This window comes from Capricornis sumatraensis, chromosome 6 (genome assembly GCF_032405125.1).
Source record: "Capricornis sumatraensis isolate serow.1 chromosome 6, serow.2, whole genome shotgun sequence".
Lineage (NCBI taxonomy): Eukaryota > Metazoa > Chordata > Mammalia > Artiodactyla > Bovidae > Capricornis > Capricornis sumatraensis.
Genome location: NC_091074.1, coordinates 110,631,193 through 110,658,795, shown reverse-complemented (window position 1 = coordinate 110,658,795; position 27,603 = coordinate 110,631,193). Strand labels below are relative to the sequence as shown.

Sequence of the window (27,603 nt, the reverse complement as noted above, 5' to 3'; positions counted from 1 at the left end):
CAAATCATCAAAATAGATAAACTTATATACAAAATAAATTAAATCCAGAATCATAATTATTTTTGCATATTCTATTTAGTCCTTATCCATATGTAACATTTATGGCTACAAGCTTAAATAATGTTAAATGAAAATGGTAAAATACAACAGCATCTCAACACATTTTTGTACTTCTACATGGCCTTCATAATTCATTTTTTCCAAACTAAAGTACAGCTGATTTGCAACATCAATTTCTGATATACAGTAAAGTGACTCAGTTTTACATATATATACATTGTTTTTTCTATTCTTTTCCATTATGCTTTATCTCGGGATATTGAATATAGCTCCCTGAACTATACAGTTGGATCTCGTTGCTAGTCCATTCTATATGTAATGGTTTGTACCTGCTGATACCAAACTCCCAGTCCTTCCCTCCCTACCCCTCTCCCACCTGGCAACCACAGGTCTGTTCTCTGTGTCTGTGAGTCTGTTTCTGTTTCATAGATAAGTGCATTTGCATCTTTTTTTTTTTTTGTATAAAAGATTAAATTTATTGGTCTTTTTGGGGAATTTGATGCATCATTGGTGTATTACAACTGAGCCATTAACCTTGTAGCTTCATCAACGTTAACTGGTACGTTTTCATGACACTGCTGAGACATCAGTTGCTTCTGCAGAGGTTCAAGGGAAAGGCCTTTTGAGAAGTTTGCCAGTTCCTTCTGTATATCTATAAAAGCTTTATTCACTCTGTTAACTTTTTCATCATTCATAATGTTTATCTTCTTAAGATTAGTGGTAACTGGTTTTGCTTTATTTTTAACCTTAAAGCTTTTTTGACTGGCTATGTGGAATACATTCCTGGACTTCTGCCCTCTTAGTTTGTTCTTGGCCATTATCTCTCAGCAGGCCTCCGACACCTGCATCATATTTTAGATCCCACATATAAGTAATACTATAGGGTATGTCTCTTTCTGACTTATTTCATTTAGTATGATCATCTCTAGCTGCATCCACGTTGCTGCCAAAATTCTTTTTAAAGAACATTTAATATTCTGTCAAATAGATATATGACAATTTCTATTGCTGGGGTTAGACTGTTGCCATAAATGTCTTTTACTATTCTCTTGACTTTGCTTTGCCCCTCTCTCACATTGTGTGAATAATGGTTTAAATGAGGTTATTATGAGTGGAGTGAGTGATAGTCGCTCAGTCATGTTTGATTCTTTGCAACCCCATGGACTGTAGCCTGCCAGGCTCCTCTGTCCATGGAATTCTCCAGGCAAAAATACTGAAGTGGGTTGCCATTTTCTTCTCCAGGGGATCTTCCCGACTCAGGAATAGAACATGGGTCTCTGAATTGCAGGCAGATTCTTTATCATCTGGGCCACCAGGGAAGCCAACTATTAAAAGGCATTTCTAAGTTTAAAGACAGGTCAACTTGAAAAGTATTAGCAGATACATGGCTTGACTTTATCTTATAATCCACAGACAATACATTAGAATATGTAATGAATCCATACACCTTTTCCAAAGGAATACCCAAGACTGAAGTAGCAATAAAGTTATAAATGACAATCAACAATCAGATGAAATAATTTAGATGAAGCTTTATCTCTCAAAAAGATGGGGACTGGGAAAAGTGGTCAGAAAGGAGATACAATGTGCTTTTAACTTTGTATAAAAAATAATGTTCAGTTCCATGTTGCTGAATATAGTTCTGTCTTTGCCAGATAAATCCTCTAGTTAGCCCCAAAGCAAATGAAAGTAGATGAGGACTGAAGCTTCAGATTGTGAAAACTGGATCTGACTTGTCAATGATAAAGAAAAAAAACTGGGTCCAATTAAGAGGTAACAAAATTTTTAGACTCAGATGAGCCAAATAAAAACATTAGGTTGATGCAAAGTAATTTAGATTTTGCATTGTTGAACTTTGCCATTTGATATTAAAATATATTCTTAAATAAATGCGGTTATGTTATACATCATTTTAATACACATTTCTTGCTAATGAATTATTACTTGCTGTTTATTTGTATTTTAGACTATGGAAATAATGTTGGACAAAAAGCAAAACTCAAGAGATTTTCTTATGTAAGTTCAAAATGGGTCATAAAGCAGAAGAGACAACTCACAACATCAACAATGCATTTGGCCCAGGAACTGCTAATGAACGTTCAGTGAAGTGGTGGTTCAAGAAGTTTTGCAAAGGAGATGAGAGCCTGGAAGATGAGGAGAGTAGTGGCCAACCATCAGAAGCTGACAATGACCAATTGAGAGGATAATTGAAGCTGGTCCTCTTACAACTACACGAGAAGTTGCCCAAGAACTCAACATAGACCATTCTGTGGTCATTTGGCAGTTGAAGCAAATTGGAAATGTGAAAATGAAAAAGCTTGATAAGGGGGTGCCTCATGAGCTGACAGCAAATCAAAAAAATCATTTAAGTGCTATCTTCTCTTATTGTATGCAACAACAACAAACCATTTCTTGATTGGATTGTGACGTGACAAAAAGTGGATTTTATACAATTGGCCATGACCAGCTCAGTGGCTAAACCAAAAAGAAGCTCCAAAGCTTCTTCCCAAAGCCAAACCTGCACCAGAAAAAGGGTCACGGTCACTGTTTGGTGGTCTGCTACGAGCCTGGTTCACTACAGCTTTCTGAATCCCAGCGAAACCACTACATCTGAGAGAGATGCTCAGCAATCGATGAGATGCACAGAAAACTGCAATGCCTGTAGCCAGCACAGGTCAACAGGAAGGGCCCAATTTTTCTTTACAACAACACCTGACTCCATATAGCACAACCAGCGTTTGAAAAGTTGAGTGAACTGGGCTACAAAGTTTTGCCTCATCTGCCATATTCACTTGTCCTCTAGCTGACCATCACTTCTTCAAGCATCTCAACAACATTTTGCTGGGGAAATGCTTCTACAACCAGCAAGATGAAGAAAATGCTTTCCCAGAGTTCATTGAAGCCCAAAGCATGGATTTTTATACTACAGGAATAAACAAACTTATTTCTTGTTGGCAAAATTGTGTTGACTGTAATGGTTCCTATTTTGATTAATAAAGATTCAGGGTCTGAAACCATAATTACTTCTGCACCAACCTAACAGATCAGGGACGAGACTTGCCTGGTGGTCCAGTGGTTAAGGTTCCAGGCTTCCAATGCAAAGGGCACAGGTTCAGTCCCTGGTTGGGGAACTAAGATTCCACATGCCATGTGGTACAGCCAAAAAAAATTGTTTTTCAATGAATCAGGGCACAATGGTGGGAAATGATACAGAAGAAAAGGCATGTACGTATGCCTGCTGCAGAAAAAAAGATGGCAGGAAAGATTATATCTGTGTTTTATGAAACAGCATAATCTACTCAAGGCCTAAAAACTCGGAAGATGAAGGAAGGCAAGGTGATAGGCAGTACTATGTGGCAGAGGTTCCCCGAGGGGTACAGGGAAAGCATCATCCATTGCTCAGGACTTTGTTAAGGATAATTCCCTGGCAGAGAGAAAAGTTAGGAGAATGGTAAAGTCTTCTCTAAAAGGCAGACTTCAAAGGCCTACAAAACTCCAAACCACACCATAACAGCAGCAACCACAGTATGGAACTGAAACCAAACAAACAAAAAATAAAGGCTTGGAAGATCTAGGGGGAAAAATTACAGAGAGAAGAAAAGGGCAGGCTGTGAATCATCTCACAAATGTGACATCATCCTGATTAGGAGGTAGCAGCAGTTGAGCTGCGGAGCAGAGCTCACCAAAGAATTAAGATTCTGCATCGTTATGCCAGAAAAGCAGGAGTTCGTGGGCAAATGGAAAGCAAAATATTTTAAATACATCAATGTGGATCCTAAGGAGGAGGGAAGGAAATGTTAGGGAAGATTCCAAAAGAGAGGTAACTCCACCATCAATTTGCACTTTAGCAAGAAAACAGAAGTGTTTCAGATGCCCATCTCAACAACAGGTAGGAAAATACATTGGCAGATTTTCTTCCCCCAAAGATATGAAGAGTATATCTTCTCTCTTTTTAAAGTCTTCATTGAACTCCTTATCATACCGCTTGATTATATTTAGGTTTTGTGGCTGCGAGGCATATGGAACCGTAGCTCCCTGACCAGGGATTGAACCTGCACTCCCTGCATTGGAAGGCAAAGTCCTAGCCACTGGACCACCAGGGAAGTCCAAAGCATATCTTCCTGACTGAAGATTTCTACCAACTCAGCCAAGTTCCAGGATATGAATGCTAAATCAATTAATATGGATCAACTGGCTTCTGAAGAAACAAACAACAAGATTTGCTTTTGTCCCTTTCATTTTCTCTGTCTGTTCCTGGGAAAGTAGATCACGTGATAGACAAAGCTGGATCAACCGCACACTGAAGACGCTGAAGGAATGATGCCAGGTTCAATGGAAGACAGTCTAAGCCATAGTGGCTAAACCAATCGAGACCATCCATGCATCTGAGTGAAACTTCCTTGGCTGGGACAAAACAGAGTTAGGAAATTGGAGAGGAGAGATTTCTGGGCTTTAATTCTTCCAAGAAAGAGATTTCAGTTTGGCTCTTTCAATTCTCTGTGGCAACAACAGGAGAAGAAACAGACTTGTGAGATGCCAGCTACTCTGCAAGAGCCCCAGCCTGGAAAGGGGAGGTCCTCATGTTTTGACACCCAGGTGCATATTTTCAGACTCTACCATCACTAATACACAAGGTGTCACTCCTTCTGGTGAAGCAGATCAGACAACACAGCTAGAATTCAAGATGGGAAGCTAAAAAGGAGGTGAATTCTGGGCTTATTTAGTATGGCTTTGAGTATTTATAATTAATGTCCATCTTGACCCATTTCAGAGGTTTTCTGGGACAACACCAGACAACAACTGAACCAGTCATGTTCTCTAACAGAATTAGAGGCAGAAACTAAGACCAAGAAAGGGCACAGACCAAGGCGGTAGCAGTCCTCCCCTAAATTCCGGTGGTCTCGTCTCCAGACAGGGTAAACTCACTCTCAGCTGGCAGAACCAGTGGATCAATGCAAAGAACTAACCCTGGATGCATACAGAGAAAGGAAAAGCTCTGTTCTTCTACCCGCACCACCTTATGCCTTAGTTCCTCCCTAAAAAGGAGTGGCTAAACTAATTAGGTTAAATCCTAATTGGCACTAATTGGTCACTTTTCCTAGTAGGGAGAAGTCTCACTTTCAAACTAATTAGGTCACTTTTCTGAGTAGGTAGAAGTCATTTTAGATAAAGGTCCCCCATGTGAATGTGGCTTCTTCTCCTTCTTCCTTCATATTTGGGGCCCTAAGAGGAAGAAGAAGAAGAAAAAAAAAAACACCCAGTAATTTTGCATTCTCTCTTGTCTTCTCTCAGGGGCATTCACATTACTTTGGGAAAGGTTGCCAGCCAGGGGTAATATTTTGAATTTAAAGGACGAGATCCCATTTGAGTCAAAGTTTTGTGCTCCAGTCCAGAAGAACATAGCACTCTGCATGGGGGATTATAAGCATGAGATTTGCTAATAAAGCATTACCTTGTTCCCCAATATCCTCTGCATATACATAGAGTCTCTGGAATATTATAAGAAGAGAATGGTAATGGTTTGGACAGGATTTGGACACAGATAAATTCCATGCTATAATACCATCAAAGTCTTAGGTCAACTCCGGATACTTGCCTTCTAGAAGATTATGAATTAATTGGAGGAAAAGAAAAAAACACTAAGATCTGAAGTTTTACAAGAAGAGGACCAAAGGAATGTTTTAGGAATTCAGAGAAAGAAAAACGTACATTTCTGATTACTTGGCATAGTCGGGAAACTGGCTTCGTGAAGTAGATGAGATTTAAGCACAAAAATTTCAAAAGCAAAGAAGGGAACACTTCAGGAAGGGTCGGAGGAGGAGGAGTGGGCACTGGAAGAGTTTGAGGAATAGGAAGAGAAAAGGTGAAGAGGCAAAAAAAAAAATCAAGGTAAGGAAATGGAAGCAAACTGTTTTGGCTGGATTAGGGAGTTTACACAGGCATATAGAAAGAAGATGGAGTCAAAACAAGTCTGTTAACATCAGAATGCAAAATATCTTGAAAGCCAATAGGTAATCTGCACTTTACTCAATAAATATTAAAAAGTCACCAAATGATGGGTTACATGAAGACAAGTGGATGGGTCCTGGTGCATATGTTATGGTCAAGGTCTTAACTCTACCTTGGATGAGAGATTGGTTATATTAAAAATAATTTTAAACAATTATTCAATTACTCATCAGATGGTTTTAAGCTATGCTTCTGTAGGAACAAATATTTTATTTCTGGCTATACTCTGAAGACTTAGAGAGTAAAAATATCAAAAGAAAGTTAAAAATTAAAACAATAGTTATACCAATACTTTACCAATATTCAATAATTATCTCAGAATGAAGGCACTACCTCCAAATTTTTCCACTGCCTTCTCCACAGCACTGCTGATTTGCTCTTCATCTCTTACATCAACAATACATGGCAAGGCCTTTCCTCCAGCTGCTTTGACTACAAAGGATAAATAAAGATGCATTCAAATATTTAAACTTTCATCAACACCAAACCTCTGATATGAGTCAAAACGAAAAAGTACCCCATTTTCAGAAAATCAATATAAACAACTATGTCTTCCAACTACTAGCAACTCTGTCCTACTGTAGGACAGATTGAATTCATAGCCATCTACAGACTAGCCAGGTCAACTCTATTTAAAAAACAAACAAAACGAGGGCAATTTAAAAAAATGCTATTAAAAAGAAATAAGGGGGGAAGGTAATTTAAAAGATGTTTACTATGGAAAATTCCTAAAAATGTACAAAAATAAAGAATGGTATAATGAACTATCATGAATCCATCAACTGTCTTCAATGATTGATAATGTTTTGCAGTAAATTTATCTACTACCAATTCTGTTTCGTTTTTTGCTGGTATATTTCAAAACAAATCCCAGGCATCATTTCATTCATAATTGCTTCATATGTATTCCCTTTATATAACCACAGCACTATTAACATAGCTAACAAAACTAGCATATCAGCTGAAGCTGAGGCCCTCACTCCTGGCACAGTGCCTTGAATATAAGCACTCAGTAACTATTTGTGTTCCCTGGGCTCGATAACAACCTAGAGGGGTAGGATGGGGTGGGAGATGGAAGGGAGGTTCAAGAGGGAGGGCACATATGTATATCTATGGCTGATTCATGATGATGTACGGGAGAAACCAACACAGTATTGTAAAGCAATTATCCCTCAATTAAAAGTAAACAAATTTTTTTAAAAATAACTGTTTGTGATCTGAAAGTATTAAAATAATGACTTGCAAATTATGCAGAGACCAGGTAACACGGAGCGTTTTTTTGTTCACACCATACACCTCTTAAATTCTTTCCTCTGCTTCCACTCCTCTGCTCTTTGCTCTCATCCAAGAACCACTGGCCTCATGAGATATGATTTTTAACAGGAATCGCTCCCATTACTTAAAAAAGCTAGGGAGGAAAATGATCCCCAAACACCGCTCTAAGGTGACAAAATATTTCTTTAACCAGATAAAATTATTTTTAGGATAGACTTCAGATAGATATAATTAAACTTTCCAGCAAATTCTCTATTTATTGGAACATACTTTCTTCAGCAGCAGTATAGATGGTGCCTGGAAGTTTGGGGTGTGCCTGGGCGGTCTTCGCAGCAATGACTATGTTTGCTCCATCCTTGGCTGCTTTCAAAGCAATCGCTTTGCCAATGCCGCGGCTTGCACCTGTGATGAAGACAGTACATCCTGCTAACTTCCTGCAACAGAACAAATGTGGCCTTATTAGAAATCTCAAAGTTTCTATTTATGGATATCAGTACCGAAAACTCATGCACATGTTCACAAAACATGTTTCCTCTTCTATCAAACTTTCTCTAAACCCTCCTCCTTCCCCATCTGATACCTGATTACTCCCATTGTATAATGATCTATAAATTATTATAACTGCAGTGGCCAGATTTGCTATGATTTCTGCAAACAAAATCTGCTCAAATGAGTAACTCTTAAAAAGAAATGAGGAATTAATGAACTACATGAACATATATATATATGTTTTTCCCCCACAGAAAAAGTGTTATAAGTTTATTTTTGAAAAATTTGTAAAAAGACCTTACTTTTGAATGGTGGGATTATGAATAAATTTTATCATAGTCTTTATATTCTTCAGGATTTTTCAGTTTTCTGCAATGAATATATACCACTTAAAAGGAATTACATAAAAGCTAATAATTATTTAACAGATGCTCTTCATTGCTTATAATAGCTAGAGTGGAAACAACTCAGCTGTCCATCAGCTGATGAATGGATAAAGTAAAATGTGTTATATATAGCTGATCATAGGGACTGTAGCCTTGTCTAACTCAATAAAACTATGAGCCATGCCGTGCAGGGTCATGGTGGAGAAGATGTTCTGATAAAACGTGGTCTACTGGAGAAGGGAATGGCAAACCACTTCAGCATTCTTGCCTTGAGAACCCCATGAACAGTATGAAAAGGTAAAAAGATATGACACTGAAAGATGAACTCCCCAGGTCAGTAGGTGCCCAATATATTACTGGAGCAGAGCAGAGAAATAACTCCAGAGAGAATGAAGGGATGGAGCCAAAGTAAAAATGATGCCCAGTTGTGGATGTGACTGGTGATGGAAGCAAGGTCCAATGCTGTAAAGAGCAATATTGCATAGGAACCTGGAATGTTAGGTCCATGAATCAAGGCAAATTGGAAGTGGTCAAACAGGGGACAGCAAGAGCGAACATGGACATTTTAGGAACTAGTGAACTAAAATGGACTGGAATGGGAAAATTTAACTCAGATGACCATTATATCTACTACTATAGGAAAGAATCCCTTAGAAGAAATGGAGTAGCCATCATAGTCAACAAAAAAGTCTGAAATGCAGTACTTGGGTGCAATCTCAAAAAAATGACAGAATGATCTCTGATCATTTGCAAGACAAACCATTCAATATCACAGTAATCCAAGTCTATGCCCCGACCAGTAATGCTGAAGAAGCTGAGGTTGACTGGTTCTATGAAGACCTACAAAACCTTCTAGAACTAACACCCAAAAGGGATGTCCTTTTCATTATAGGGGACTGGAATGCAAAAGTAGGCAGTCAAGAGATACCTGGAGTAACAGGCAAATTTGGCCTTGGAGTACAAAATGAAGCGGGGCAAAGGCTAACAGAGTTTTGCCAAGAGAATGCACTTTTCATAGCAAACACCCTCTTTAACAACACAAGAGAAGACTCTACACGTGGACATCACTATATGGTCAACACAAAAATCAGATTGATTATACTCTTTGCAGCCAAAGATGGAAAAACCTTATATAGTCAGCAAAAACAAGACTGGGACCTGACTGTGGCTCAGATCATGAACTCATTATTGCCAAATTCAGACTTAAATTGAAGAAAGTAGGGAAAACCACTAGACCAATCATGTATGACCTAAACCAAATTCCTTATGATTATACAGTGCAAGTAACAAATAGATTCAAGGGATTAGATCCGATAGATAACAGTACCTAAAGAACTATGGATGCAGGTTTGTGACACGTACAGTGATCAAGACAATCCCCAAGAAAAAGAAATGCAAAAAGGCAAAATGGTTGTCTGAGGAGGCCTTACAAATAGCTGAGATAAGAAGAGAAGCTAAAGGCAAAGCTGAAGGCTTCCCTGGTGGCTCAGAGGTTAAAGCGTCTGCCTCCAATGCGGGAGACCCGGGTTGGATCCCTGGAAGATTCCCTGGAGAAGGAAATGGTAACCCACTCCAGTATTCTTGCCTGGAGAATCCCATGGACGGAGAAGCCTGGTGGGCTACAGTCCACGGGGTCGCAGAGTCGGACATGACTGAGCGACTTCACCTTCACCTTCTAAAGGCAAAGCAGAAAAGGAAAGATATACCCATCTGAATGCAGAGTTCCAAAGAACAGTAAGGAGAGATAAGAAAGCCAATGGTACCCCACTCCAGTACTCTTGCCTGGAAAATCCCATGGATGGAGGAGCCTGGCAGGCTGCAGTCCATGAGGTCGCTAAGAGTGGGACATGACTGAGCAACTTCACTTTCACTTTTCAGTTTCATACACTGGAGAAGGAAATGGCAACCCACTCCAGTGTTCTTGCCTGGAGAATCCCAGGGATGGGATTACAATCCCAGGAATACCATTACATCCTGGTGGGAGGCCATCTATGGAGTTGAACAGACTCGGACACAACTGAAGTGACTTAGCAGCAGTGATCAATGCAAAGAAATAGAGGAAAACAATAGAATGGGAAAGACAGAGATCTCTTCAAGAAATTTAGAGATACCAAGGGACCATTTCATGCAAAGATGGGCACAATAAAGGACAGAAATCGTGTGGACCTAACAGAAGCATAAGTTATTAAGAAGAGGTGGAAACAATACACAGAAGAATTATACAAAAAAGATATTCATGACCCAGATAACCACGATGGTGTGGTCACTGACCTAGAGCCAGACACCTTAGAATGCTAAGTCAAGTGGGCCTTAGGAAGCATCACTATAAACAAAGCTACTGGAGGTGATGGAATCCCAGTTGAGCTATTTCAAATCCTAAAAGATGATGCTGTGAAAGTGCTGCACTAAATATGCCAGCAAATTTGGAAAACTCAGCAGTGGCCACAGGACTGGAAAAGGTCAGTTTTCAATCTAATCCCAAAGAAAGGCAATGCCAAAGAATGTTCAAACTACTGCACAATTGCACTCATCTCACACACTAGCAAAGTAATGCTCAAAATTCTCCAAGCCATGCTTCAACAGTATGTGAACCATGAAATTCCAGATGTTCAACTTGGATTTAGAAAAGGCAGAGGAGCCAGAGATCAAATTGCCAACATCCGATGGATCATCGAAAAAGCAAGAGTTCCAGGAAAACATCTACTTCTGCTTTATTGACTATATCAAAGTCTTTTTTCTGTGTGGATCACAACAGATTGTGGAAAATTCTTAAAGAGATGGGAATATCAGACCATCTTACCTGCCTCCTGAGAAATCTGTATGCAGGTCAAGAAGCAATAGTTAGAACTAGACATGGAACAACAGACTGGTTCCAAATAGAGAAAGGAGTACCTCAAGGCTGTACATTGTCACCCTGCTTATTTAACTTATATGCAGAGTACATCATGAGAAATGCTGGGCTGGATGAAGGACAAGCTGGAATCAAGAATGCTGGGAGAAATATCAATAGCCTCAGATATGCAGATGACACCACCCTTATGGCAAAAAGCGAAGAATTAAAGAGCCTCTTGATGAAAGTGAAAGAGGAGAGTGAAAAAGTTGGCTTAAAACTCAACATTCAGAAAACAAAGATCATAGCTTCCAGTCCCATCACTTTATGGAAGATAGATGGGGAAACAATGGAAACAGTGACAGACTTCATTGTGGGGGGTTCCAAAATTACTGATGATGACTGCAGCCATGAAATTAAAAGATGCTTGCTCCTTGGAAGAAAAACTATGACCAACTTAGCATATTAAGAAACTGAGATATTACTCTGCCAACAAAGGTCTGTCTAGTCAGAGCTATGGTTTTTCCAGTAGTCGTGTATGGATGTGAGAGTTGGATCATAAAGAAAGCTGAGTGCCGAAGAATTGATGCTTTTGAACTGTGGCGTTGGAGAAGACTCTTGAGAGTCCCTTGGACTGCAAGGAGATCCAGCCAGTCCATCCTAAAGGAAGTCAATCCTGAATATTCATTGGAAGGACCAATGCTGAAGCTGAAATTCTAATACTTTGGCCACCTGATGCAAAGAACTGACTCATTGGAAAAGACCCTGATGCTGGGAAAGACTGAAGGGAGGAGGAGAAGGGGATGACAGAGAATGAGATGGCTGGGTGGCATCACCAACTCAATGGACATGAGTCTGAGCAAGCTCTGCGAGTTGGTGACGGACAGGGAAGCCTGGAGTGCTGCAGTCCATGGGGTCACAAAGAGTCTAACACGACTGAGTGACTGAACTGAACTGAACTGAAAATGTGTTATATATCAATACATACAAAGGGATACATTCAGCAATAAAAGGGAATGAAGTACTGATCGGTGCCACATGGATGAACTTTGAAAACATGCTCAGTGAAAGAAGGCAGTCACAGAGGCCTTCATAATATATCATTCCATTTATATGAAATGTCCAGAAGAGGCAAACCTATAGACACACAAGGACTAGTAGCTGCCTAGGACTGGGGGTTGGAGGAGGAGGGGTATGGGGCTTCTTTCTTGGATGACAAAAATATTTTTAAGTTGACTGTGGTGTGTACACAACTCTGTGACTATACCATTTAAGTGTATACTTTAAATGGGTAAATTGTGTGGTGCGTGAACTACATCTCAATAATGATGTTTAAAGAAACATTACTTTGCCGACTAAGGTCCGTCTAGTCAAGGCTATGGTTTTTCCTGTGGTCATGTATGGATGTGAGAGTTGGATTGTGAAGAAGGCTGAGCGCTGAAGAATTGACGCTTTTGAACTGTGGTGTTGGAGAAGACTCTCAAGAGTCCCTTGGACTGCAAGGAGATCCAACCAGTCCATTCTGAAGGAGATCAGCCCTGGGATTTCTTTGGAAGGAATGATGCTAAAGTTGAAACTCCAGTACTTTGGCCACCTCATGCGAAGAGTTGACTCATTGGAAAAGACTGTGATGCTGGGAGGGATTGGGGGCAGGAGGAGAAGGGGACGACCAAGGATGAGATGGCTGGATGGCATCACTGACTCCATGGACGCGAGTCTGAGTGAACTCCGGGAGTTGGTGATTGACAGGGAGGCCTGGCGTGCTGCGATTCATGGGGTCACAAAGAGTCAGACATGACTGAGCAACTGAACTGAACTGAACTGAATGATGTTAAACAAACAAACATAGAAAGCTGGCAAAGAACTCTGGGTATTGTTCAAAAGATTCTCTGATCCCAATGTAAGGAAAGTTCTTCATGCCCATTTGTTTTTAAATAATATATCCAACCACCCACTTTTAACTTTCTACTTATTCAGGTGTTAGATGAGAAGAAAACCTGTATTAAGTCAGAGCAGGAAACCCACTTTCTTGTTTACTTTCTAAAGGCGTATAAAGTTTAAGGAGAAGGCTGAAGAGAGGGCAGCAAAGTGACAATGACAAACAGAAAAAGGGGCAGCAGCCAGAGGCAAGGGCAACAGATAAGCAGGCTTGTTAGCAACAGAATGTAATGCTTTTGCCAAGATCAGAAAGACTACACTTTGGAAGCAAGTTCAGAGGTAAAAGTGGGAGAACGGCTTCAAAGTAAGAAATAAATGGTTCAATAAGAAAGAAGGGGAATAAAGAAGTGCTCTTTTTACTATTTTTAGTAAAAAAAAAAAAAAAAACAAAAATACAAAAAATATATATAAATAATGTATAAAACTTAAAGATCAAAATAAAATGCATACCAAGAAATAGAATATTATCAATACACTAGAAGCCACCTGTCTACTCCTCTCTATTCTTCTTCTTCCTTCCAACCCACAAAGTAACAACTATTTTAAATATTATTACTAATTTCCTTGCCTTTTTTTAAAAAATTATTCCTAATACCTACTTATCTATGTCTAAGCCAGGGGCCAAATCCGACCCTCCATCTGTTTGTGTACAGTGCGGGAGCTAAGAACAGTTTTCACAGATCAACACATATGTGTATGAACACGTATGATCGATTTGGAACCCCAATTCAGCAAACGCTATTTCCCTATTACAAACTGAACTGTATTCACCAAAATACAATTGTACCTCCCTGTCATAGATTGAATTTTATCAACCAAAGTGTTAGGGTATTTTGAAGTCCTAACTTCCCGCGTTCCCAAATGAGACCTTATTTGGAAACAGGGTTGCTGCAGATGTAATTAGTTACACTGAGGTCATACAGGAGTAGAAAGAAAAGAAAAGAAAGTGAAGTCGCTCAGTTCTGTCCAACTCTTTGCGGCCCCATGGACTGTAGCCCACCAGGCTCCTCCACCAATGGAATTTTCTAGGCAAGAGTACCGGAGTGGGTTGCCATTTCCTTCTCCAGGGGATCTTCCCGACCCAGGGATGGAACCCGGGTCTCCTTCATTGCGGGCAGACACTTTACCGTCTGAGAGTAGGGTGGATCCTTAATTCAGTATGACTGTGCCTTCATAAGAGGAGGAAAGACGACATAAAGACAGACACACAGGGAGGACGCCACGTGATGACAGAGGTGGAGAGTGGAGTAAAGCAGCTGCCAACTAAGAACGCCAAGGACTGCCGGTGATCACCAGAGCTAGGGAGAGGCAAGGGTTCTACTCATTATTTCAGAGGGAATACTGACATTGCTAGGGCACTGCTAACACCTGGACTTCAGACTTCAAGTCTTCAGAACTCAAAAAAATAAATTTCCATTTGAAGCCACTCAAAAAAGAATTGCATTCTTGTTGCTGTTTGTTGTTTTAGTTGCTAAGTCATATCTGACTCTTTTGTGTCCCCATAGACTTCAGTGCACCAGACTCCTCAGTCCATGGGGTTTTCCAGGCAAGAATACTGGAGTGGGTTGTCATTTTCTACTCCAGGGGATCTTCCCTACCCAGGGATGGAACCTACATCTCCTGCATTGGCAGGTGGATTCTTTACCAGGGAGGGATCAAGGGAGCCACCAGGGAAGCCCAAGAACACTGGAGTGGGTATCTTCCAGGGCATCTTCCTGACCCAGAAATTGAACCAGGGTTTTCTGCATTGCAAGTGGATTCTTTACTAGCTGAGCTACCAGGGAAGCCCTTCATACAGTATATGTCATTACATAGTTTGCTTCTTTCACAAAACATGGTTTGGAGACTTCTCCATACTGGTCTAAATAGTTACACTTACTTTATTTAATATACAATATTTTGCATATGAGCATATCCATGGGATCGCAAAGAGTCAGACACGACTGAGTGACTGAACTGAACTGAACTGATACTATAAGGTATTTATTCATTCTACTGTTTATGGACCTTGAGGAGGGTTTCCAGGGTTTTTTTTTTTTTTTTTTCTATTATGAACAATGGTGCTAAAAGAATCTTGTACACTTCTTCCAGTCACACGTACAAGAGTTTCCCCAGGGCATATACCGACCAATGAACTACATTTTCCCCCATATGGACAACCAACAGTTCCAGTCTGAAAAGCCTATCTTTCCCACAGATCTTGAATGCCAGCTTTGTCATAGACTGAGCCTCCAGAAATAAACATCTATCTCTAGGCTCTCCCTTCTATTTAATTCGGTTAAATGGATTGCACTATCTTAACAGCTTTCTTGGCTATACTTGGATCTTTGCTTTTCCACATATTAGAAATTAGCTTATTTAATTGCATAAGCAAAATCAGTTGGGGTTTTGATAGAATTCAATGGACAGAGGAGCCTGGAGGGCTACAGTCCATGGGGTCACAAATAGACACAACTGAGCAACTAAGCACGTAGCACAGCAATGTGAGAAGAACCACCATCTTTAAGACATTGAGTGCTCCAGTCCATGAACATGGTATTACTCTCTGTTTCACACCTGGAACCACAGGATGTCCCTCTGTAATCAAAGGTAATATTCTGACCATCCAATCATGGTGTTATCAGATTTTCCCACTATTTAATTACTCTAGTTTCCCTTGCAATCAGTGCAAAGTTACTTAAAGACCATTTTTTAATTATTATAGAATTTTCAAATATTTTCAAAAATACAGAAAATACTGTGATAAGTATCCATGTTTATTTAACAATTCAACAACAATCACAATTTTGAAAATAATTATCAGAAAGCAAACCTCAGAAGTTATTTAATTTCACTTACAAACGCTTCAGTATGTACCTCCAACTTTTATATAACATTGTCATTATCACAACTAAGAAAAGTAACAGTAATTCCTCAAAATCAACTAGTACCTATCCTTATGCAAAGTTTCACAACTATCTCAAAAATATCTTCTTACAGTTGGTTTGATCAAATCAGGATCCTGTAAGGACTTCACACTGCATTAATTTGTTACAGACACACCTTGAGAGACTGCAGGTTCAATTCCAGACCACCACAATAAAGTGAATACTGAAATAAAGTGAGTCACACAAACGTTGGTTTCCCAGTATATAAAACAGTTACGTTTACACTGCGGTCTTTTAAATATGCTACAGTACTGTGCCTAAAAAAAATGTACATATTTTAATTTGAAACTATTTTATTGCTAAAAAATGCTAACCACCATCTGACAAAGCAAGGTTCCCACAAACTTTCAGTTTGTAAAACACAAAATATCTGCAAAGGGCAATAAAGGTATAGCACAAATAAAATGAGGTATGCCTGTACATCTTACAAGTCTCTTATAATCTATAACAGATTGTGGATTTTCTTTATGCCATTTATTTGCTGAAGAATATAGGTCTGTAGAACAACCCATATTCTGGATTTTGAAATTCTCATTTTTATAGCCATTGTACTGTACTTGCTGACTTTTACTCGTGCGCGTGAGTGCATGCTAAGTTGCTTCAGTTGTGTCCTGCTCTTTGCAACCCCATGGACTGCAGCCCACCAGGCTCCTCTGTCCATGTGATTCTCCAGGCAAGAACACCTGGAGTGGGTTGCCTACTCTCCTCCAGGGGATCTTCCTGACTCAGGGATGGAACCGGAGTCTCTTACTTCTTTACCACTAGCGCCACCCGGGAAGCCCTTTTGTTTGTGTGCAGAAATCTAATTTTTCTCATTGACTTTTGTATCCTGACAGTGTATCAGACTCTTATTGAATCTAGTAATTTAGTTATACATTATTTGGGTTTTCCAGTTAGATAATCACATCATCTGCAAATAATGACAGCATTATTTCTTTCATTTCAAGCCAAATATTTTTTCTTTCTTTCTCCTGCCTTATTTACTAAAGAAAAAAAAAAGTTTCCAGATGGAAGGTCAGAGGTACAGGAAGGAATAAAAGCCAAAGATAATTAAGTACAGAAATGGAAAAAAAGTTTTTATACTGCTAATTAGTAATAATATAAATGATATAATAAATAATAACATTTGGAGGTTAAAATAGAATTAAAATAAATTGTTACACTAACAAAAGTTAAAACTGGAATGACTGAAGTTCAACTTTTTTAGGTCCATGTATTGTTTGTGGGAATGATAAAATTTTATTTACTTCAGACACTGGTAAGTTATATACACCTTTAAACTGTCTATGTTAAACATGATAAATACAAATTCCACGTCTTAATAGTTTTTGTGACAAGAATGGGATTCTAACAAAGACATGGCTTTCTAACAGAAAAAGGACAAGAACTCCATAAGACAGGTTGTAAAGTGAAAGTCACTCAGTTGTGTCCAACTTTTTGCTACCCCGAGGATTATACAGTCCATGGAATTCTCCAGGCCAGAATACTGGAGTGGGTAGCCTTTCCCTTCCCTTCTCCAAGGGAAATCTTCCCAGTCCAGGGATTGAATCCAGGTCTCTTGCATTGCAGGCAGATTCTTTATCAGCTGAGCCACAGTGGAAGCCCAAGAATACTGGAATGGGTAGCCTATGCTTTCTCCAGCAGATCTTCCTGACCCAGGAATTGAACCTGTGTTGTAGGTGGATTCTTTACTAACTGAGCTATCAAGGAAAGACAGGTTAGAGAAGAGAAAAAGACCCCAGACACTCTTACTCATGGCAGAGGGGAGGGTAAGGATCACTGGTTCTTCTGCTAAAGAATCAGACCAACAAGAGATGACATATTAATATTTATTAATTTTATTAATATTTATTAATACTGTAAGATGCAACAGTATTCAAACTACTACACTAATACGACTATCAATAATAAATCTACCAAGTAAAGTTCAAGATTTCTTTGTACTCTCTTGTCCTTAGAGCAGATGTCTCTAAAGGTATACAAATTACTATGTTAAAATTATTTGAATTATTTTTCTATGTATATTTATGTGAAAAGCTTGACATACAGTTAAGGTCCTCTGTTTATGATGACAGTCCACTTTAGTTTATCACTACAAAACCTGTACTTTATTTAAAAGTCAAATCTGGAAATTCCCTGGTGGTCCAGTGCTTAGGACTCCTGTGCTTTCACTGCCAAGAGCCTGGGTTCAATCCCTGGTTGGGGGAACTAAGATCACACAAGCTGCACTGTGTGGCCAATAAAAAAGTCAAAACCTTATAAATGTGTATATTTAAAGAAGTTCAATCCTTTGCCTACAGATTCCTTAATTTCCACTTACCCTTATTATATATTTTTTAAAATATGCAGACACACATAAATATATAAAACATATCCTGTGTGTGTATAACTTTCCCTTCCTTTTTATACAAAAGGTAGTATACATAGTGTTAAAATAATTTTTAAATGTAAGTATTTAGATGAAAATGTCCCAATTATTGCTTTAAAAAGCCCTATCCACAGCAGATACAAACTATTACATATAGGAAAGATAAACAACAAGGTCCTACTGTGTAGCACAGGGAATTATACTCAATATCCTTTTCCATTATGGTTTAGAGAGAGTCAATTCCTAGGCAGGTTGATAAGAAGTCCGGGGGTCCCCGAGGAGAGAGGGGTCTGGGGTTCTCGAGGAGGAGGAAAGGACAAACTTTTTTTTTCTGTACATTTCTTAGTCTTAATCACATAAAATGTTGTTTTTTTTTAATTTTTTAGCCCAGAACCGATGATAACACAACAAACAACTCAGTTTCAACTTTGTACTGCTGCTGCTGCTAAGTCACTTCAGTCATGTCTGACTCTGTGACCCCGTAGACGGCAGCCCACCAGGCTCCCCCGTCCCTGGGATTCTCCAGGCAAGAACACTGCAGTGGGCTGCCATTTCCTTCTCCAGTGCATGAAAGTGAAAAGTGAAAGTGAAGTCTCCCAGTTGTGTCTGACTCTTAGCAACCCCATGGACTGTGGCCCACCAGGCCCTCCGTCCATGGGATTTTCCAGGCAAGAGTACTGGAGTGGGGTGCCATTGCCTTCTCCGAACTTTGTACTAGGGATTATACAACAACAAAGTATCCTGCTTGAGGACAGTTTCTCCTTCCTGAAAACCTTCTGATTAACCCTGATATTTCAGAATGTATATTATGAGAGTGGGTCTCGTAGGATCTTTCTATTGTTAAATTCTAATCCATTATCCTAAAATGTAAATTGTGGGAGTGGGCCTGGTAAAAATTTTACAACCTTGAGACATTCTTTTGATTTACTGTAATAACTAATTTAAAAAGTATATAACTCCCTTGCTAACACTAGCAAGGGGAGGCATTCTCCGACCCCTTCTGATGTCTATGTCAGAAGCCTTCTCTGTCTCTTTTCTTACTTTAATAAAACTCCGCTACACAAAAGCTCTTGAGTGATCAAGCCTGGTCCCTGGTCCCAAAGCTAACCTTCTTCGGAGATGACGAATCCGACATCGTTCACCATAAGCCATCAGTTTATAGATATACATATATATGTTTGTGGGTTTCCCTGGTGGCTCAAATGGTAAAGAATCTGTCTACAATGCAGGATACTTGGGTTCTATCCCTGGGTTGGGAAGATCCCCTGGAGAAAGGAATGGTTGCCTGGCGAATTCCATGGACAGAGGAGCCTGGTGGGCTACAGTCCATAGAGTTGCAAAGAGTCGGACACAACTGAGCAACTATATGTTAGTGTGTGTGTACATATATATGTATAATTGACTCACTCTGCCATACAGCAGGAATTAACACAACATTGTAAATTAACTATACTTTAATAAAATAAATTGAAGAAAAAAAAAAAAGCTCTACTCCTTTGCCTTTGGTCCACTTGGATCAACTCTCAGTAGGATGAAGGGCATTTTCATGCTCAAGGTCTCAGGCACTGGCAGAAACAGGGGCAAAGTTCGCTTTCCTCTTAACCTGAAAACCACCTGCTCTATACCTCCATTTCTGAAGCATCAGAACCAGAGTATAGAAGGTGAGAAAGCAGAGAGATTCCAAATTCCTCATTACTACTGGTAGATGACTAAAACTTGCTAATGCAGAGTTAGCACTACAATTTACCAAAATTCCCTAGTACCTCAAAATCATGGTAAATGTGATGAATCTTTAAGTATTTAAAGAAAAAAAGCAATCACTTCAGAAAAACACTATACAAGTTAAAGTTCATTTAGCAAAATAAACATCTGAAAGTAACAAAGAAAATTCTGAAAAAAAGAATCCAGATGAGGCAGGAACTAAGCCTTCTGAAATACTAAAACACTCTATAAAATTAGGGTAATTAACATAATTTAGCACTGGTACACAAACAGATAGACCAAAGTAATAGAATAAAAAAGATCCCTATGCATACAAGAATTCAGCGGTGGAATTTCTGACAGAAAGAAAAAATAACTAGTCAGTCAATGGTGCTGGAACAACTGTACAGCCAGCCATCTGAACCAAAATGAGTCGGGGTGGGGGGGGAAGCCCATAAAAATTCCAGAAGAATACTTACAAATTAAAAAAAAAAAATCTTTGTTTAAGATGGCTTTTTATAGCTTTGTCACAAAAAACACAAAAGTCTTAAAAGATAACTTGATTATCACTGATAACTCTGATTCAATAAAACCACATGGTTCTGCATGATAAACATATAGGATAGTCAAACTCAAGATGCAATGAAAAACACTGAGAAAAAATTTCTAACATGTATGATATAGAACAAATTACTTTTCAGTAGAGAGGTCTCAGAGATCAATCAAAAGCCTAACTGTGTAAGCCAGGCAAAGGAAAAGATACACAGATGGTTTTAAACCAGGATTTCTCAATCTCTACACTATTGACATTTTAGACAAGATAATTCTTTACTGTAGCGGGCTCTCCTGTGCCTTATAAGATGTTTGCCAGCATCCCTGGACCCTCCCATTAGATGCCAGTAGCACTCCACTCAATTGTGACAATAAAATGGGTTCCCAGATATTGCCTAATGTCTTATGGGAATCAAAATTACTCCTCAACAAGAACTGCTGCTTTAAACATATAAAAAGATCTGCTTCCTCACTCTTTGGTGCAGATTTTAACTATAATGAGATGCCATTTTTTTCTCTAGTTAGATTTTTATTATCAAAACAGGTATTTTTATTATCAGACATTTTGCTGTTTACCAACGTGCTGGGTTAGGAAATCGCATTAATTCTTTTCAGTGTGCAACCTCGTCGGAGGGCTTTTGGTATTAACTGTCAAACTTGAAATGCTTACACTCTTTGATCCAGCAGCTTCATTGCCAGGAATTTATTATGTGGATACACTCAAATACGTGAAAAACAGGTGAATACAAGGATAATCATGGCAGCAAAGATGGAGTAACAAAAAACTAGAAATGATCTGGTATCCAATGATGGGGGTAGGTTAAATAAGGCTTCTCAAGTTGAAAAAGTTCTGGAAACTGGTTGCACAACAGTGCAAACATATTTAACACTACTTAACTGTACACTTAAAAATAGTGACGATGGCAAACTGCTGGGAGCCAGTGTGAGGAAGCTGACATACGCAAGGCGTGCTCAGACTTCAGGGACCCCTCTGGAAATTCCTAAGCATGTACCCCAACAAAAATCTGCCGGCTTTTGTGCTCTGCTTTTCTGCTTTTCTGGTATTCTCTGGGAAAAAGTCAATTCAGGGTTTTAGTCTTCTGCATTTGAAAGGGATGTTTCAGTTAAACCCCTCTGATAGCTCTCTAGCCTGCCTAACAGGTTCCCTAGACCTCTTCCAGCTTGTGAATTGCTTACAGCCCCCCAACCGCGGGAGGCACAAAGCTTAAAAGCATCTTAAAGATACAGAGCCTTTTCTAAAGAGTTAAAAATTATATTGGTAGAGGGTTTTCACTGTTGACTCAAGGATTGCTGCCAGACCTCCTTATTCTTTATCTTTTAGGCACCTGGAAGGATGTTAATGTAAGCAGGATGTAGAAAAAGATACATAGTAGTTTTGATGTTAGCAACACTAGACTTTTGAGTTAATTGCTTCTCTTCTGCTGTAAATCACTGTACTCCCTCTACTTGTTATAAGTTGCTGTATCCTTGCTGTGTAAGAATGTAACTTTATTTAGTGCTTTCTGAGAGTGGCACCAGACCTTGGGAAGATCAACACAAATAAGTCTTGTGGTTGACAAACCCTTATCAGAAAAAAGGCTGTAAAATGTTAACTGGCCCTTTTGGCTAGAAGATGATGTAAATTACCTAAGACTTGTGTATACAATTAGGTATGCAGAGAAAAAAGCCTGGTTTTGATAAGAGTCTGGACTGCTAACGCTGCATAACTTTGTGTTACCCATTGATCTCCATGTTTTATCAAAAGTATAAAAGGCCTTCTGAACAAGGACGGGACCAGATTCTCGGACCAGATTCTCAGACCAGTTTCTCGGACTAGTCTCGGCCTGGTTTCTCGGAAATCTGGCTCCCCCCGTGTCTCTCTCTCTCTCTTTTTCTCTCCCTTTTCTTCCCTCTGCTCTTTACTTTAATTTCAGGCTGAATTTCCATCTGGGGCGCGGAGGCTCGCCAGGTCTACTTATTTGCCCTGGTTATTAAGATCCGCGAGAAAGGGAGCTTAAGGCGAGGCACCCTTAGATATTCAAGCGGGCACCGGTGGCCCAACGTAGATGGTGCAAATTCCTTGTCTGGAATTTTATTGGTCTTCCGTGTAAACCAAGGTATTCAGCCCTCTTTCTCCACTTAATCTTCCTACTGCACTATAGTTTCTTAATCTAATCTTATATTAATAAATAAACAAGTCTTTCCACGCCAATGCCATCCACCCTTCGAATTCCCTGGATCCACCGGGGCTGGACCCCGGCAAGTGGCGCCCGGAACAGGCTATTCGAAGGTAGGTTCCTCGGAGCAAAAGCTCCCCCCGGAGCACTCTCTGTAGCTCCCCCCGGAGCATTCTCTTTTGCTCCCCCCGGAGCACTCTCTGTTGCTCCCCCCCGGAGTGACTTAATCACTCCCCCCGGAGTACTTTCGGGTACTCCCCCAGTGTTGAGTGTTCGGGAAGGCTAGGACCCCACTCAGGGTGCCGCGGACCCCCCTGTAGGATAGACAGGGTGAGGAGGAGTGGGAAGTGTTCAAGGGTTTAAGAGAAACCCGGTGCTCTAGAGGTTGAAAGAAACCTGCTATCTTAGGGTTAAAAACAAAACCCCCCTTGGCTAAGGTAAAACCTTTTTGTCAAGGCAGACTTTTCTATAACTCTTAATTTTCTGACACGGGTAACAATGACTCAAAACAACGACACCTCTTTATACAAGTAATTTTATAACTGTTAAACAAAAGACAAATTAAAGATAAAAAGGCTAGTGTTACAAGAGCAATGTCCTTGGTTTCCAAAAAAGGGATTTTAGATACTTGGGTGAAGCTAGGAAAACAGCTAAAAACTTACTATACTTTGCATGGGCCTGTAAATGCTTTTGCTCTGTAAAATATGATTACAAATGTTCTGGACCCCTGTCATGAGGCTGTTAGATAGCCTATGGGAGAGGCTATAGCGGTGAATGGTAGTGGGTCTCCACCTTCTACGCAGATCATATTTTCTGCCATTGGCAAACAAAAGGAGACAGACTGTACTCTTCCTCCCGAGGAACGAGGGTGCTTACAGGACGCAGCGGCCGAGCGCCCTGGAGAGCCCCCTCCCCCTCTACACAAACCAAACCTTAAAAAAAAAAAAAAAGTTATCTTATTTAAGGGGACCACTGCAACCTCTGCTTGCGCCTCCCCAGGGCTTAAAAACTCCCCACTTTATATCCAAAGCCTCCCAGAACATTGCTTAAGTTTAAAAAACGATAGTGACAATATTTTTGAGCAAAAGAGCTTTTAAAACAGAGCTTGCTCCTTGCATAAAATCCCCTCAGGAGGGGCCTCACCCAAAAAAAAAAAAAAAAAAAGGAAGAAAAACAGAAAAAAAGAAACAAAAATATTCGTAATAAAAAGGATTTTACAAATGCAAAATGTTTCTCTTGAGGCCAAATAGAACATTTTTTGCCAAAATGTTCTGCTAAACAGAGACAACAAGCCGTACCAAACAACCCCAGGTAGCTCAGGCCTAGACCTCAGTTCCACCACCTCAATAATATTAACTCCCGACTCAGATTCCAATGGGAGTGGCTAGTCGCCTGCCTGAGGACATTGTAAGACTTGTGCTGGGGCATAGCTTGCTTTCTTTTCAAAAAATTTTGGTAGTGTCTTGTGTAGTAAATTCTGATTATACTGGAAAATTTGAAGTTTTGATCTCGCCACCTGCTAAAACTGCAATTAATAAAACATAAAAAAATAGCACAGCTTTTGTTTTTACTTTAACCAGAAAAAAAAAAAGCCCCAGAGGATCTAGATCTAGCCTTTTGGGTGCAAAATATTGCAGCTTCTAGGCCTTTAAAAGATTTTTTAATTCAAGGATATAAAATGTCATGGCTCTTAAACAATAGACAAGACGTTTCTTACATTGCTGAGAGACTAGTCCAGCTCCTGGCCAACACATACTACTAAAAAGGAGTTGGTGGGATTAGAAAAAGCGGTATGCAGGATGGAAATGCTGTAGAAAAAGAGGTGAGAGACAGTTTAAAACCTTGGTAAGTAGTGAGCTCCCCGTTGCTGAAAGTATTCAAGCAAAGATTAAATGGTTACTTGTCATCTAAAAGGCTATAGACCAGATTTGATTTATAAAAAGATCATTGGAAAAGCTTATAAAGACATTGTGTAACACCTCTTTTCTTGCTTCTTATATTTAGGTCTGCCAAAAGTTTTTAAACTGATAATGTCCGTTTAAAGCTACTGAGAGATTGTTTACTAACTTTAAATGATTTCCAGAAATTATTAGGTGATATTAATTGGATATGCCCACATTTAAAACTGACTTCTGTAGATTTAAAGCCTTTTGTTTGATTGCTTAAAAAAACAATCCTAATCCCAGTTCTAAGAAAAGGTTGACTAATGAGACAGAGTTGGCTTTTGTTAAAGTAAATGAGGCTTTAAATGATCAGTTAATTAAGATTAATATTACCAAAAGAGGAGATGAAATTATTCTTGCCACAAAATAAATACCTACAGGATGCTTGTGACAAGAAGGCCCATTGGTTCCATCTACCAATGACCCCAAGAAAAATAGTTTTATCTTATCCCAACTTGGGGGCACAATTAATTTTAAAAAGAAAAAAAAAAAGTGTGGAACTTTTTGGATAAGAGGTAGCAAATATAATAATTCCATTCAATAAGGATCAACTGCAATTCTTTTACAAAAATAGTGATGATTTGGCAAGTTGCTCTGATAGATTTCAGGAGTCAAATTTTGTTTTATTTACCCTCAAGCCCCCATAATAGTTAAAATTGCAAAAATTTTAGATTGGCAATTTGAGGATACCTGTGGAACTTTCCAACCTTATGTTGTTCCTTCGCTCCCCCTTACCCTGTGGGGGAGGGACGTGCTATCTCAAATGGGAGTGTTACTTTTTAGCCCTGATGATAAAGTGACCTCTCAGATGTTGCAGATGGGCTATGATCCATCAAAAGGATTGGGTGGAACAACGGCCTCTGCCTAAAGAAAAATTACTGACATATTAATTAAAAAGATTAATTCAAGTATACTGATTTATTAAATTGTTTAGTAAAGAGCCATCAAAAATTGTAATTCCATATAACAGAAAACAACTTGATGCTTTTCAAATGTTTGATGATGATTGGCAGATTGCTATAAAAAATTATTGTGGTCAAATCTTGCATCATTTACCCTCACGTGCTTTGTTAATTCAAAAATTAAAAAAGGAGAATTTAAGTATAGTTTTCCCCCATCAGATTTTACAACATGCTCTTTCTGTAATAAATTAAATGCTGATTTGTCTAAAACAGTAAAATAAAAAGCCATTAGTAAAGTGAAAAGATCTCCTCCAGATGACAAAAGATCCCGACCCAAAATTAACTGCCGGTCGAGGAAGTGTTTATATTTTTTCCACAGGGTGCAGATTCGTCAATTTGGATCCCGGACAGACTGATTCGACACAAAAGAAAAAGGGAATTTCTCTGCCGCCACCGCCGCGGAAACAGCCGCGCACCAAAAGCTGCGGGCGGGGCCAGCCTGACTGACAGAACCCAGTGCACCGCACTCGCAGCCCCGTAACAGCTCCCTCCAGCAGGAGAGGCAAAATAAACATCAAGATCCGGGCGGGACTAACAGCTGCTGCAGCACAAACTCCAACCAGAAAATGACTCTATTTACTCTATTTTGGCTTGTCTATCCTCTCCTTATGTTTTTCTTTTCACCAATGATTCCAGAAAACTTAACGTACCTAATGTATTGACTTGTGAACCATGGATGCTTTCATCTTGTTTAACTCCTCAAAATAATGTCTGCTCTTTTGTGGTTTTAAAGATGTCCTGTAACTGTAACAACTTATTGATATGATAACTATGTTCTTGCTGTGTTACAACAATTGTATGGCAGCAATCATTGACTCAACAAGTGTAAATGCCCAATATGTTAAAAAATCAAGTTTTAGGTGTTTTGGAACAGCTCAGATATTAGTTTAGACTTAGGGAAACTTCATAATCAGATTCAGACCTTGGAACACTCCCGATTAGATTTTACCACTGCAGGAGAAGCCAATGACTTTTTCCACACTTTCTCAAATTTCATTTCTGGAAAGACTATTCTGTCTATTGTTTATAATCTTGCTCCTTGTAATCATTCTTCCCTGTATTGTCTAGATTCTTCGGCAGAATATTCGGAATCTCGCGACCGAACTGCACCTGATTTAAAAAATAAATAATTAATTAATTAAATTAAAAAGGGTGAGATGCCGGGAGCCAGTGTGAGGAATCCCGCCCGTGACAAGGTCATGAGGAAGGAAGCTGACATACGCAAGGCATGCTTAGACTTCAGGGACCCCTCTGGAAATTCCTAAGCATGTACCCCAACAAAAATCTGCCGGCTTTTGTGCTCTGCTTTTCTGCTTTTCTGATATTCTCTGGGAAAAAGTCAATTCAGGGTTTTAGTCTTCTGCATTTGAAAGGGATGTTTCAGTTAAACCCCTCTGATAGCTCTCTAGCCTGCCTAACAGGTTCCCCAGACCTCTTACAGCTTGTGAATTGCTTACAGCCCCCCAACCGCGGGAGGCACAAAGCTTAAAAGCATCTTAAAGATACAGAGCCTTTTCTAAAGAGTTAAAAATTATATTGGTAGAGGGTTTTCACTGTTGACTCAAGGATTGCTGCCAGACCTCCTTATTCTTTATCTTTTAGGCACCTGGAAGGATGTTAATGTAAGCAGGATGTAGAAAAAGATACATAGTAGTTTTGATGTTAGCAACACTAGACTTTTGAGTTAATTGCTTCTCTTCTGCTGTAAATCACTGTACTCCCTCTACTTGTTATAAGTTGCTGTATCCTTGCTGTGTAAGAATGTAACTTTATTTAGTGCTTTCTGAGAGTGGCACCAGACCTTGGGAAGATCAACACAAATAAGTCTTGTGGTTGACAAACCCTTATCAGAAAAAAGGCTGTAAAATGTTAACTGGCCCTTTTGGCTAGAAGATGATGTAAATTACCTAAGACTTGTGTATACAATTAGGTATGCAGAGAAAAAAGCCTGGTTTTGATAAGAGTCTGGACTGCTAACGCTGCATA

General features: G+C 39.4%; 2 protein-coding genes across 3 annotated transcripts in view; both read right to left on the bottom strand.

Annotated features, from left to right (window-relative positions):
* The window catches only part of HSDL2 (hydroxysteroid dehydrogenase like 2), a 64,711-nt gene that overhangs the window by 35,965 nt on the left and 1,143 nt on the right, over positions 1–27,603 (bottom strand). The window contains exons 2-3 of the mRNA XM_068974038.1: positions 7,615–7,778; positions 6,403–6,501 (exon numbers count right to left, since the gene is read on the bottom strand). Coding sequence (XP_068830139.1) covers positions 6,403–6,501; positions 7,615–7,778 — 263 coding nt within the window. The remainder of the gene's footprint in view (positions 1–6,402; positions 6,502–7,614; positions 7,779–27,603) is intronic.
* On the bottom strand, positions 561–894 carry LOC138081467 (ribosomal biogenesis factor-like). 2 transcript variants are annotated; one of them, XM_068974618.1, is made up of 2 exons: positions 741–894; positions 576–638 (listed from the first exon to the last, which is right to left on the bottom strand). In XM_068974618.1, the coding sequence occupies exons 1-2, from the start codon at positions 876–878 to the stop codon at positions 576–578; spliced, it is 201 nt and encodes a 66-aa protein (XP_068830719.1). In that variant the 5' UTR covers positions 879–894. The 2 variants fall into 2 exon arrangements, with proteins under 2 accessions (XP_068830718.1, XP_068830719.1); XM_068974617.1 differs by having other exon boundaries at positions 561–894.

Coding starts and splice junctions, on each gene's coding strand:
- LOC138081467 (XM_068974617.1), bottom strand. CDS start 878: ATGGCCAAGAACAAACTAAGAGGGCAGAAGTCCAGGAATGTATTCCAC.